At 41.4% G+C, this 12,790-nt stretch overlaps 1 protein-coding gene across 2 annotated transcripts in view; it reads right to left on the bottom strand.

The window, feature by feature from the left end:
• Positions 1–12,790, bottom strand: part of NOTCH2 (notch receptor 2) — an 87,345-nt gene that overhangs the window by 57,751 nt on the left and 16,804 nt on the right. For both annotated transcript variants that reach the window (XM_064454682.1, XM_064454683.1), the window contains exons 3-5: positions 9,182–9,441; positions 8,156–8,491; positions 1,481–1,603 (exon numbers count right to left, since the gene is read on the bottom strand). In XM_064454682.1, coding sequence (XP_064310752.1) covers positions 1,481–1,603; positions 8,156–8,491; positions 9,182–9,441 — 719 coding nt within the window. The remainder of the gene's footprint in view (positions 1–1,480; positions 1,604–8,155; positions 8,492–9,181; positions 9,442–12,790) is intronic.

Below are 12,790 nucleotides of genomic sequence, written 5' to 3' on the forward strand. Positions count from 1 at the left end.
ATTTTAGGGGTCACTAAAGGGTTGTTGGCTCCACACCCAAGCTCTCTTCATGTTTTGCTTTGCAGGTTTCACTTTCTGCAGGCTTCAAGGACATACAGAGAGAGAAGCAGTATAGAAGCAAGGGTACTTGCTCATGAAGGGGAGGACTCATTTTCTCCTATTTACACCTAGTTTCAAAAAGCTATGTGAGCAGCAGCACATTTCACTTATGTGGCTTGAACTTCATTTAAGAATATATAATGTATTTAATGAGGGTTCATAACTGGCAGCCTCCTTTGCAGTTAATGACAACTGGTTTATAATGTGGATGATGCTGAGGGGGGAAAAAAAAAAACAAACTAGAACAACATGAAACCTCTGGTCTCTAGCAAACTCCTCACGGTGCATTTGTCTGAACTACCAATCACTACAGACATTCTTGTTTCAAACACAGTAATTTCTGGATTCAGAGGAAAATGTGCTAAAGGTTCTTCAGAACCTGAGGAGGTAGTTCAAGCTTAGTTCCAAAACAAGTATCCCAATCTACTTTATGAAAGGAAAAATGCAAATTGAGTCCATACCTCAGTTTTCCAGTTCTGGGGCTGTTTTTTTACCTATTATTTTGAAAGAAGAGCAAAACTATACTCAGCTGGAAAAGTGTGCCAGCTAAGAATGACTACTATGACTCAAAAAAAAAAAAAACAAACCCAAAACCGGAGGTATTTGTTTATTTTTGAGGTATGGAGACATTTTGTGACTAAAGATGACACTGAATTTCCTGTAAGCTGCTTCCTTACATCATGCATAACACTTTCTTGAAATTCACACTTTTTCCCCCTACAGACTCAGAGTAAAGCAGACTCATTTACGAAGCAAAAGTAGCTTTGCTAGTCAGAGAACTCCAGATAAAAATCAGTCACAGCAGGAAAATAAGGGTAGCAAAAACATAAGCTTCCATACATACACTTCTCTCCCCTCCCTTTCCCCCACCTATGACTTCTTTCAGATTTGCCCTGTTCTTCAGCAGCATTACTACTATCTACATGAGGATTGTTATCCCAGGTTAAAAATACCCCCAGGATGTATCAGCAAAGCACTATGAATGCACACACCTGTAATAGCAAAGCCATGCTTTATACTTTTGTATAATACATATCCTCTTATAAAGTAATCCATACAAGCAAAAGTGCACCTCTGATAATTGCACTACCTTGAGGCTCCAGAATCACAGTACCTGTCTGTCAAACCCATGCACATACAAGCTTGTAACACTGCCTGGTGCAATGGGAAATTGCCCTCCATTGTGGTGGCTTTGATGCAAACAATTTTCTTTTAAGGGTTCCACTGACATCTGCCCCCAGACTGCAGAACAAGTCACAGATGCAAACTGCATTCAGCCGTATTCAACTTCAATTGTACATTGGATGAAGGCCAGAAGTCCTGCATTCTGTTACTGTAAAGTGTGCCCAGCCCATACAGGAATGTTTTCCATAGTACGTACCTGTCCATTGCGGTGGGCAGCGGCAATTGTACGTGTTCACACCATCCACACATATACCCCCGTTTTGGCAGTTGTGATTTGGGCAGTCATCAACGTTGTGCCCACAGACACTTCCCTCGAAACCTGGACAAAACAGAAAAAGAGCACAGTGAAACAGGCTTCCAGACTCTTTTGAGGAGAATTCACCCTTCATGCAGCTTCCCCGCTTCTTTTTTTCCTTTCAAGATTTACCCTGCTAACCTAATCCTAATGAACTTCAATGTAGCACGCTGACCAGAGACTTCGTTGCATGCCTTTGCTGATAGCATGGAGGTCAGATTACACAGTTACAACACTGGTGTTGTGGGTAGATGGCCAAATACGTTTTCACCACCAAAAAGACAAGGATATTCTTTTCTTTATGTCACTAATGAGCACTGTCACTCAAAGCAAACAAAGTGAAGACCAAGAGATTTAGTTTACTATGAGGTAAACTCATCACTGCCCACCAAGCAGCAGTTAGAGCACACCCAGGACAAGTTCTTCCCACGGCAAAAGAGCGCCTGGTGTTCACTTCATTAATACCTCTGCATAGTTCATGTGTCTTGGCAACATCAAAAAAAGACCTTCTATGCTTTGAAAATGAGCTTCCAAATTCCTAATTTGGCCCTCTGCAGTGCTAGACAAGTCAGTCAATCAACAGATCAGCCACCACCCAAGCGATGCTTATACACTAAGCCCTGACTGAAAAGCAGAAGAAACCAGACACCCTTCCCCAATGAAAAATCAAGGCTCCTAATGAATGTAGCCACACTGGCAAAACATCCTTGCTAGATCTCCCTCTCCTCTCAAATAAGGAGAGGTGGGGACATTAGGGAAGGGAATTGTCAATAATCCATCTTCCCCTTGATTTTCCCTGCTGATTTACTTCATGCTTCATTAAATAAACCTGCCATTTCTGCTGGATGAGAGCACTATTTATCAAAGCACAAGTGGATGCAGTAAATGATTCCAGAATGCACGCGTTAATTTAAAACATCAGCTCTGCTTTTCACTGCTTTGGAATGTAATATTAACATGACACAGTCCCCTCATCCAAAATTATGCTTTTACCCCTCTACTTTTGATGCCCTGTTCCAGACACTGTCATAACATCTGTGTCAAGTCACACAGACCCTGTAAGCAACATCTGGTCTGACACAGATCTTGCTGTGTGGCAGATGAGACAGACTGTAAAGCTCTGAAGCATCTTCTCCAGACTACCACTACTCTCAAGAGATTTGAGATGATTCATATGCATTCCTGCCTCGAACTTCTCCAGTACCACAGGTAAGAGGCAGAAGCAAAGAGGAGTGCTGTTGCTAAGCTGTATCGAGTGCATTAGCATCCATCAGCAAAGAAGAACAGGTTCATCATTAAAAAAAAAGACAGACACCCCTGTATTACCACCCTCTCCCTTCAAAGCCCTTCCCACCTTCACCCAAGAGCCTGCAAATTTCATGGCAGTAGGGAACGTTAAAATGAAGAGGAAATATACGTGGTTAGCCATATCATCACAGCAGCACCGTCCTGGCAAAAGGTGCTGAGGAACAACCACCAAGGAATACAATTAGTATCAGATCACTATTTAAAACTGTATAAAGCTACCATGCATGACCAAAGCCTCAGCTGTAAAACACAGGGGTGTCCTAGCAGCTTGCTTTTTGGCTTGAGGAAAATCATCCCACCGACCACAGAGGCACTCACGCCAGCAACGTGATCAGCATGGAAACACACCCAGAACCACAAACTCAAAAGGTTTAAGTTTCTAGCCTTTCGGCTCAGACAATATGAAGACCTACCCTACTTTCTAGTAAACAAATTCCCGACAGCAGGCATTTATTTAGAAGTATCTCACTGTAGTGCACACAAATTGAAAGCACCCCAATGATCTTGAGTAATAATAAACCATGGAAGTCACCCCAATACTAAAACCTCACCAAGCCATTGTACATGTTCACATTTTAACCAGCGATATTACCATCTAAGAGCTGGTCCTCAAGCACCTCATGCAAATGTAGGAAACCATTAATCCCACACTAAAAGCTGGAGGATACCACTAGTGACAGTAGAATAGAAACAAAAAAAGAGCTTACAAAAAAAATGTGGTGTAGTAAATGGTTCAAGAGAAATAACACACAGCCAAGTGTACTCAGTCAAAAGACATCTCCAAGGGAAAGGGAATCAGGAAGGGTTGAAATCGTGAAGATGACACTATTTTGAGTGCACAGCTGAAAAACCCACAAGTTTCCATTTTTGGTAACATCCCAACTCCCAAATTCCCTTTAAATTTGTCTTACTCTGAAGAACAACTTTGGCTTAGTTTCAGAACATCTACAGCTATAATGGCAGGAATTTTGTGTCCTCTTCAAGTCAAACTTACACCACAATATTGCAATCTGCTTAATTTGCAAATAAAACTGTCCTAATAAAGTTTAGCAATCTTTCATAAAACAGGTCCTTTAGAGCCATGGTCGTCTGGGCCAACACACCTACATTTGAGCATGACAAGCATGAACTTAAGCTGGGTTGCAGGACCTGATTTTGTAGTTACATAACCTGACTGTTTTCCAGAAAGCCAGAGAGTTCACTGGTTTGATGTATTTGGACACCTGACACTGTTTCCCATTCCCTCCTGTGCTGAGACTCATATGTTGACTTTGCTTTCTCCCTCCAACAGAACAGTCTGCAATACATATCCTGACTTTTGCTCCAAATCTCCAAGCAGAGTAAACTAAGGAATAAAAACCTCAAGGGGAAGAGCATTCCCACTGTTAACAGCATGCTGTTCCTCCTCTAGTACACAGAGGTATACATGTAGATAAAACTTTATTCTTATGTCATCCGAAACCTCCAGCCCATTCCAGAGCACTATAGCCAATTCTTTCCAAATCTTAATCCTTAGCCTATTTCAACCTATGACACCTCAGACTTTCTGCAGGACCAATTATGTACGGATACAGGAAATTATACCTGAATTAAACTATCAAGTTATTTCCAGACTTACGGCCTGTTGACAAGAAATTAGGGATCTCGACACAGAATGCTAAAACTGACCTGCATCATTTTAACAGAGAAGTAAGTTTCTACATACCAGGTGCCCAACTGCAGTTGCCTGCATGCAACTCCGACAGTTCAGCTTCTTGGAAGAAACGTGAGATGGGCTGCTCCACGTGAGAGCCAGCTCACCCGGAGCAGAGAGGAACGCACGCTGTCTGGTACCCCAAGACTGCCATCATGCAGAACCTCACACCCCATGGGACGCAGCTCATCTCTAAACCTCAGCAAGCAGAGTCTTCCCCACCACGGGAAATTCTGTATGTCTGCTAGACACCATTAATGATGCTCACTGTGCGGGGCACTGTGACAGTCTGCTACAAACCGGTGTGAGGTTACTTCCTCTTCCCAGGAAGTGTTCCAGCTCTCATAAACAGCCTGCTCCAGCCTGACAGATCGTTTCCTGAACAAGCCCTTGGAATTCTCTAGGGTCCTTATCTTAGTTAATGGGTAATTATTTTGATGGATAACAATGAATAATCACTTTCCCAGCTAAGGACTTCCTCTATTGACTTGTTCAACATTCCATTAAAGGTTAGTTGCCAAATGAACTCTTTTTTTGTCAAATATTTATAACTACGAGCTCATCCTTCTATTTAAAGGAGTTGCTAATGCTTCAGGTTAAGTCTCTTTCACAGATGGTTGGGGTGGTTTTTTATTTTGTTTTGGGTGTTTTTGTTTTTTGCCTTTTTTTTTTTTTACTACAACTATCTGTTATGATTGACCTAACATGCTCACTTGTCTGCAATCTTTTTATCTAAATCAAAGCCCAGAGGAAAAATTATTACACCAGATGGATGGAAAATAAGTTACCATTCATACAGATATAATACCAACAGTAATTATAACTCTTCACTTACACTTGCCACCAAATGCTGACCTTTTCTAACACATGACTTCATGAATTACCTAATGCAAGATTTGTTTGTGTAAATCCACAAGTTAAATGGGAACCTGAGAATTTAAAATAGCAGCTTGACTACACTGTGGATAAACAGTACTTGCACTAGTAAACAGTGCTTGCACTAAGTAGAAGAAGCTGCTGTGATGTGTAACCCCAGGCTGTAGGCTTTTTCCATATTTTCAAGCTCTCATTCTCATCTATCTATATTTACAAAAATTGAAATTCACTCAAAAGCAAAGAAGAAAACATCTACAGGAAACAAGAACTTATTCTGGGGCCAGTCCAGGAGTAACCTGATTATGCTTAAATTGTTGCTTGGGCACAGTCAGTTTCTTCAAAGCAGTTTCACAGGTCATAAGATACAAAATCATATCAAAAACCATTCCAGCAGTTTATGATGTAACTGACTCCTGCCTCTACGCTGAGCTATGGTAACATCTCTAGGCAGTCCAGAAGGAAGGGCTAGAGCAATTCCAATTATAGTCACAGTACTATCGGCATTGCTCCAATTTAGAGAAGGAGTCTAAAGAGGAATTTCTAGTCAATACTCTTGGCACTCTCTTCCAGATGAGCAGACCTTGTTCTCATCTTCCATGGGCGCAACAGACCACAATTTCTCTTCTCCCTCTGTTGACCTTTCCTTCCCAGACAGAACCCTTTCCAACACTTCAGAAATTTTGTGCTGCATGCTTCACTGTTAAGGGAGAAGAAATGGCTGGATGCCTTGCCTTTATCAAAGGGTTTAATGTAAGCATTTTTGCCTCTCCAACCTCTTTTTTTGCTCTTTTTCAAACGACTAGTTTAAAAAAAAAAATCAAGCTAGCAAAACAACATTGCCAACTTAAACAAATACAGGAAATACAGAAGCGAAGGCTCTCAAAGCCGCATTAACTCACCCCCACTATACACATTGTGTAACAAGTCCAAAAAAGCAGCTAATAACCCAAAACGTGTGTGAGCAGTGTGGGTGTCTAACTGTTACTATAGTAATCTCATTTTCATTTCCTGACCGTAGTTTAGCCAGCCCACACGCTTGTCTAAGGGAAAATGTGCTCCTACCCAGTCTCGTGCCCCTGTAAGAGTCATGAACACAAACTTATCAGCTTTAAAGGATCAAGTCCTTCAAACTTGATCTTCCCCTCTTCTTCCCATCACACTGCTTCTGCATGAGATCCTAAACTCCTTAAAATGGCTCAGCAGACCTGACTTTAAGAAAATTCTAAATTTCAGATCATGCCTGTTAATCCAGAGCTACTTAGTCTGCAATTTCCTTTTAAAAAGGTGCATAGCAGAAAAGCAGTAAATTCCCTGAGAGCAACTGTTAGTTAAGATATGGCATTTTCAAAGATATCATAAGTACAAGCACTGTTTCTTCAAGCATAGTTAGAAATGGTTGCTTTCACACAAAAATAAACATGATACAACCTTCTATTTTAAGATAACTTTCCTAAATTCTTCAAAGTCACATGCTTGCCCAGACAACCCAAAAAGTTGTTGTGCAGGCACTAGCTAAGGTTGGCAATGTATGTTCAAGGTCATTTGAACCAACACTTCAATGCAAAGGTCTTTAGAAAGAGAGTATTCTTCACAAGTTCTAAATGCTCTTTCCACAGATACCTATGACTCCAGGTGATCCTCATGAGAACGCAGTCACTCTGCATTCATCCTAAGCAGTATACAGCAGCTACATCTTTCACATAAATAACAACAGAGAAATGCTTAAGGGAAAAGAATTTACTTTTCTAGATTACCACACACCAAGTGTTCATGTGCCAAACTGCAATACACTTAAGTAGGAAGTCTAGTCAAAAGCATTTCCAAACAATCAGTTTCCCATGGACTGAATCACTCAGTAAAAAAATAGCAGCCTGAAAAAATAAAACCTGATGCGCAAAGACAACGTGTACTGCCCTGAGGTCAGTATGACAAGTGGATGGGGAGGAGCAGGACAGGATGAGACCACCAGGGTCCCAACTAGGTGACATATGGTAATTTGTAGAGACAGATGCCTTGGTGATTGGAGCCCAGCTTGACACACAAAACCAATACAGCCCATCATCCTGAGTAAGCATGTCACCCCTGCTGCAGATTAACTCAGAGCAGCTAACAGCATCAGAAAACAAGCAAGCATAATTTATCTGGAGGTATTAGAGGACAAAAAGGGTATGGTGAGTTGGGAATGATATCTCATAAGATCTGGTGGAACTAGAGAAGAAAAAGGAAGGGAATAGAAACCAACATGTTTTAAGAGTAAAGACAGAAGGAAAAAGACATTCATCTTCATTCAAGCACTAAAATTAACTGTGGCCTTTACTGACACAAAACCATGTATTTATAAGGGTTTATTTTATATATTTATGGAATTTGGTATTCCAAATGGGCATCATGAGATACCGCCCTAATTTCCTTGAATCTACCTCATAGTTCCTACCTATTTGATTTTCTGCCTCTAATTGCATTCCACAAAGAAACCTGACATTTCTAGCCTTGTTCCCTTTTCTTCCCTTCCACATAATGAAATCCTGACACTCAGAAGTTAACATCCTAGCAGAGCTTCCTGCCTTGATGCAATTTCTCCCTTCAGGGTTACATTACACCAGTATCACACAAACTCCAAGATAAGTTTTCAGAAGCACACAGGCAGGAATGCAGTGGCAGGACTACAAAACCAAGCACTTTGAAGAAGCACCATTTACCTGGCAGACAGTTGCACTCAAAGGTGAAGTCACTTGTTTGATGACAAGTTCCTCCATTCATACAGGGTGATGGGGAACAGGGCATGTATATGCTCTCACAACGATGCCCTGTATAGCCTGGCTTGCATTGGCAGCGGTAGGAACCAGGCAAATTGACACAGGTCCCACCGTGTTGACAAAGGCCTGGTGTGGCACATTCATTCACATCTATCTCACACTTCTGGCCAGTGTAGCCAGACAGACAGATGCAGGAGAACTTATTTCCAGATACAGTACATGTACTTCCGTTGGCACAAGGTTGAGATGTACAGGCATCAATCCACTGGCAATCCTTTCCTGTAGGATCAAGACAAAGCACTCCATTAACAAAAAGTTATTTCTATGGAAAACAGTATTTCCTTCATGCTACCTCAAGAGATTGATGTACTAAATCTTAAACTTATTACAGGAAAAATTATGTCTGCATTTTACAGTATTATATTTGAAACAAAAATCAATTTGTGGTTACAGTATGAAGTCATTTTATTTACAGGGTAACAGCAAATACAGAATGTTGTAATTTATAAAAAGAACCCATGACCTGAAATCATACTACACACTGACAGTCACTCTTCTTCTACATTCCCTTCAAGAAAGAAAAGAGTGAGTTTCCATGCTTCCCCTCAGGCACTCAATCCTAGTTTTCCCATAGAAAGATTTTGCTGGCATGTTTACTTCAACTTTTCCAGAAGGTAGACTCTGAATTCGAAGCGTAATAGCTACTCCAGAGTAGCTTCTGCACTCAGTTTTCCCACATGGAGAACCTCACAAGATCTAAATATCTTTCTGCTTATGCGTAAAGGGTATGGAGTTTGATTCCCTACCCCCCCTTTGCTTTTTTTGGTCATGAAGTTGTTTAGACGACGACTTCTTATTTCCTGTGCTGGAGCTAGTAAATTTGAGAGTGTATTATGACTGCTCCAGAACATTCCAAGATGAATTAATTCACAAAGGAGGGAGTCTGAAGGTACAAAGGCAGAACCCCACCTGTGTAACCTGGAGGACAGACACACTCATATGTATCCTGGCTGTGGGGATGACAAGTTCCTCCGTTCAGGCAGGGCTGGGACACGTAGCAGCGGTGGGATTCAGAGTATTGACAATCCTCTCCCGTGAACCCTGGAGCACATTTGCAGGTAGCCTTTCCTATCACAGGCGTAGTTTCACAAGTTCCCCCGTTCTTACAGGTATTGCTTTCACAGGGGTTTCTGTGCTGACAGTACTCTCCAAGAAAGCCCTCTCGACACCTGCAACAGAGAAGAAGTTACTTGCGGCATATTCACCTGAAGCCTTGCTGTCCTGGAAAGACACCGTGAATGAAATCCCATGACCACGGAAAGTCTTGGAATTTGCCATAATTAACGGTAGCGCTAACAGATGTAAATGCTAACGTCATAGATGTAACAGGGCTGTCTTCTGGTAATGTCCCAAAGGAGGCCACTGAAAACTTAACTTCAAATTGCAAAATAAATAAAATACTGCATACAATCAGAGTTACATCAAATGCAGGAACTCCTTGCACCTCCCTTCAAAACTTCAGTAAAAGCCTAAGTGTTAAAGAATGGCTGAGTAACAATTAATTCCTTGCATCTACTCCCATTCTAATAAGCATCCTTTTTTAGGAGGAAGCCAAGCAGTTTCAGTAATAGGTATTAACACCAGGTATTATCCATCTTCCAAAATATTTATAAACCTTGTACAAACGCAGTGTCTGAGGGCCTGAAGATCTGTAACAGATCTTTCTCCACAACACTCCCATGAGACAGGACTATACTGTTATCCTCATGTTGATAAGTGCATCTGGGACTATGACATGCTGAAGCCTGCACTCAGCTAGCAGCGCAAGCCCTGAAGCCAGGTCTCCCACGCCCCGGCTAGCACCCTAACGACAAGGTCATTGTTCCTCTGTCTCCCACAGAAAAATGAGTACACACACACTATCTATAACTAGGGTAATATTTTATACAAAGATCTGCGATTGCAGAATAATTGCAGTTATTTCTCTCTAACCTAAACTTATGTCAATACAGTCTGACTACACTTGTCAGCTGTAATCCATCTATTAGCTGGCCTTTGTACTACGAATTTTCCATTTAACTTCCAGCAATATAGGACCCAGGCAAGCAAGCCTGCAAACCCCACCTTTGTTTCACCCATGGTTCCACTGGCTTCTTTAAGGTACAGAAAGCTGCTAGATTTTATGCTGGATAAAAATAACACCTAACATACAAAACAGGGCTGTCCACTTGCAGTTTTTCCTATAGTGCACAGCTGTATGCTGTAACTGGTATGTAACCCAGGATACAGACAGCCAGAGAGGACATGTATTTCACTGCAAAAAATTCAGAGGTTCAGAACATTAGATGCTCTTTGTTCCAAAACAGGATAGGTGCAATTATTAAATCAATGAGTTACTTAAATCCAAAGGGAGGAATTCCAACTGCAAGAAACACAAAGTGTCTAGCTAGCCCCAAGACAAGAATGTAACAGGAAAGAGACTGCCTTTTCCTTATGCATTTAGATGTGTATGGCGGCTTGGAAAAAAAAAAACCCAACAACACAAAACCCACCACCTAACTGGATAGGCATTAAAATTTAGTTTAAAAAAAAAAAAGGAATGGGTCACGAAGCTGTGTTTTTAACAGAATACTACAGGGATCTGCCTTTGGTCTTGTGCTACTCAACACCTATCCATGAATAACAACACTAGTCAAACATGTAGGTAAGAGAGAAAACACATTCTTGATAGAGAGTAGTAACATGAACTGCTTTACAAAGCAGTCAGCATGCAAAGAGTACTTTAAGCCCTGAGAAGTCATGCATCTAGAAACAAAACATATAAAGCATCCTCCCCCAAACAGGAGACTGATCTGGGAAAGACAGGCTTGCTCTGGGGGTTCCTAACAATCAGCTGAACGTGAATTCCTAGCAAGGCAGTTCAGCCAGGAATACTTTAGTTGTACAAACAGCAAATATCAAGGAGGAGTAAATGAGACTATGCTACACATAATACTTGCACGGCACAACCATTACCAGACCACTACATCAGTTCTAGTGTCTGCTCTTTAAGAAGGAAGAGCTGAAACGAATTCAAAGAAGCCAACAGTAATGATTAATAGAAAACTCTTGACACAATGAAAAGCTCAGGTGGCTCAGTCTGTTTATCAAAGGGAGAAGAGAAGGAGACAGTTAAAAGCTCCAAGCACCCACACAGAAATTCAGATTTAACAATAATTCTCAATCTAGAAGGTACAGGGGTAACGGGATTGAGCAGTTAGAAGTTCAAGCTAGATAAATTCAAATTAGAAACAGGACAATATCTTTATCTTCAGACACAGGCTTATACACAGTCTCTCAGCAGCAGAGAGAAACAACTGGAACACTGCATTTAAGGTTGCAGCAGAATTTCTCCATCACTCATGCTTGTTTAAAAGAACACCAGGACTGGCCGTTTCAGAAAGAGTACGCACGCTAGTTCAAACACAGCTACTCAGAGAGGTTATTATCCAAGTTACGCAAGGGGTCATTACTAGATGACCACAACTGTTTTTTCTCATGTTAAAATTTATTAACTAGCCTTAGCCATATGTCTAAAGCAGGAAAGTGATATAATAGATGTGCATAATTGTAATTTACCATTCCCCACACCCAAATTAAGCTCCTTTCACCATACCATGTTACTTTCAACTTCATGCCTGAGAACAGACATGAAAGAAGAGTTTTTGCAGGGCAAAGCAGGATTAATAAAGTTACAGAAGCCAAATCCTGAGACAATACCATTTGCAGAATATCCTTTGCCTCTTCTGCCATCCTTGGTATAACAGCTGAAGGCTGTCAGTCAGCATGAGCTACTGCCATGTCACACGAGAGGCCACCTCGGGTATTCAGGGCCTAAACCATGGCAGTTCTATAGGCTTCCTTTAACATCCCAAATCCTTCCTTGATACGGCTTAGAAATCAGTTAGAAATGCCAGTGCGCTACAGCACAGCTTTGTAGGAGCTCAATCACATAGAAATCTGGCAACCAGCAAATAGGACTGTGCCAGAAGCTGGAGGACTGCTCGACTCCCACGGCATTCAAGCCTGCACATGGTGCACTAGCTAGCTATACTCAGAGACCATCTGGATAACTACAATTAAGTCATGCTTCTGGACACCTATATGCAGCTGATAAATGTGTAAAGTCAAATTGAACTTCAGTCCCAGAAGACTTACAGGATTTCATTATAGGGATTTCTTCTGGTTTCACTACTACCAGCGATGGTGAGAGTTCAGCAGCTCAGACATCTTCAGTGCCATCAGTACACCAAGATCCTCCAACTAACAGCAACAGACACAGGCCATGCACTTGTAGTTCTCTTTATCATGAAAGAAAGAGCAACAAACCAGAACTTCACAGAACCCCACCTAGGGCATCTCATCAGGCAAACAAGAGGTCCTCCAATGCCACCCATCACTCCAACAAATACAAAATAAACCAAACCCACCTAAACGATAAGCCCTGAAGTACTTTTTCATTGAAAGCCTGTAAAACAAACTAGAAGGTCTAAAGGAATGCCTCATGTTTTGTCCACAAGCAAATAAGCCACCAAAATA

This window comes from Phalacrocorax carbo, chromosome 6 (genome assembly GCF_963921805.1).
Source record: "Phalacrocorax carbo chromosome 6, bPhaCar2.1, whole genome shotgun sequence".
In the NCBI taxonomy this organism is placed as follows: domain Eukaryota; kingdom Metazoa; phylum Chordata; class Aves; order Suliformes; family Phalacrocoracidae; genus Phalacrocorax; species Phalacrocorax carbo.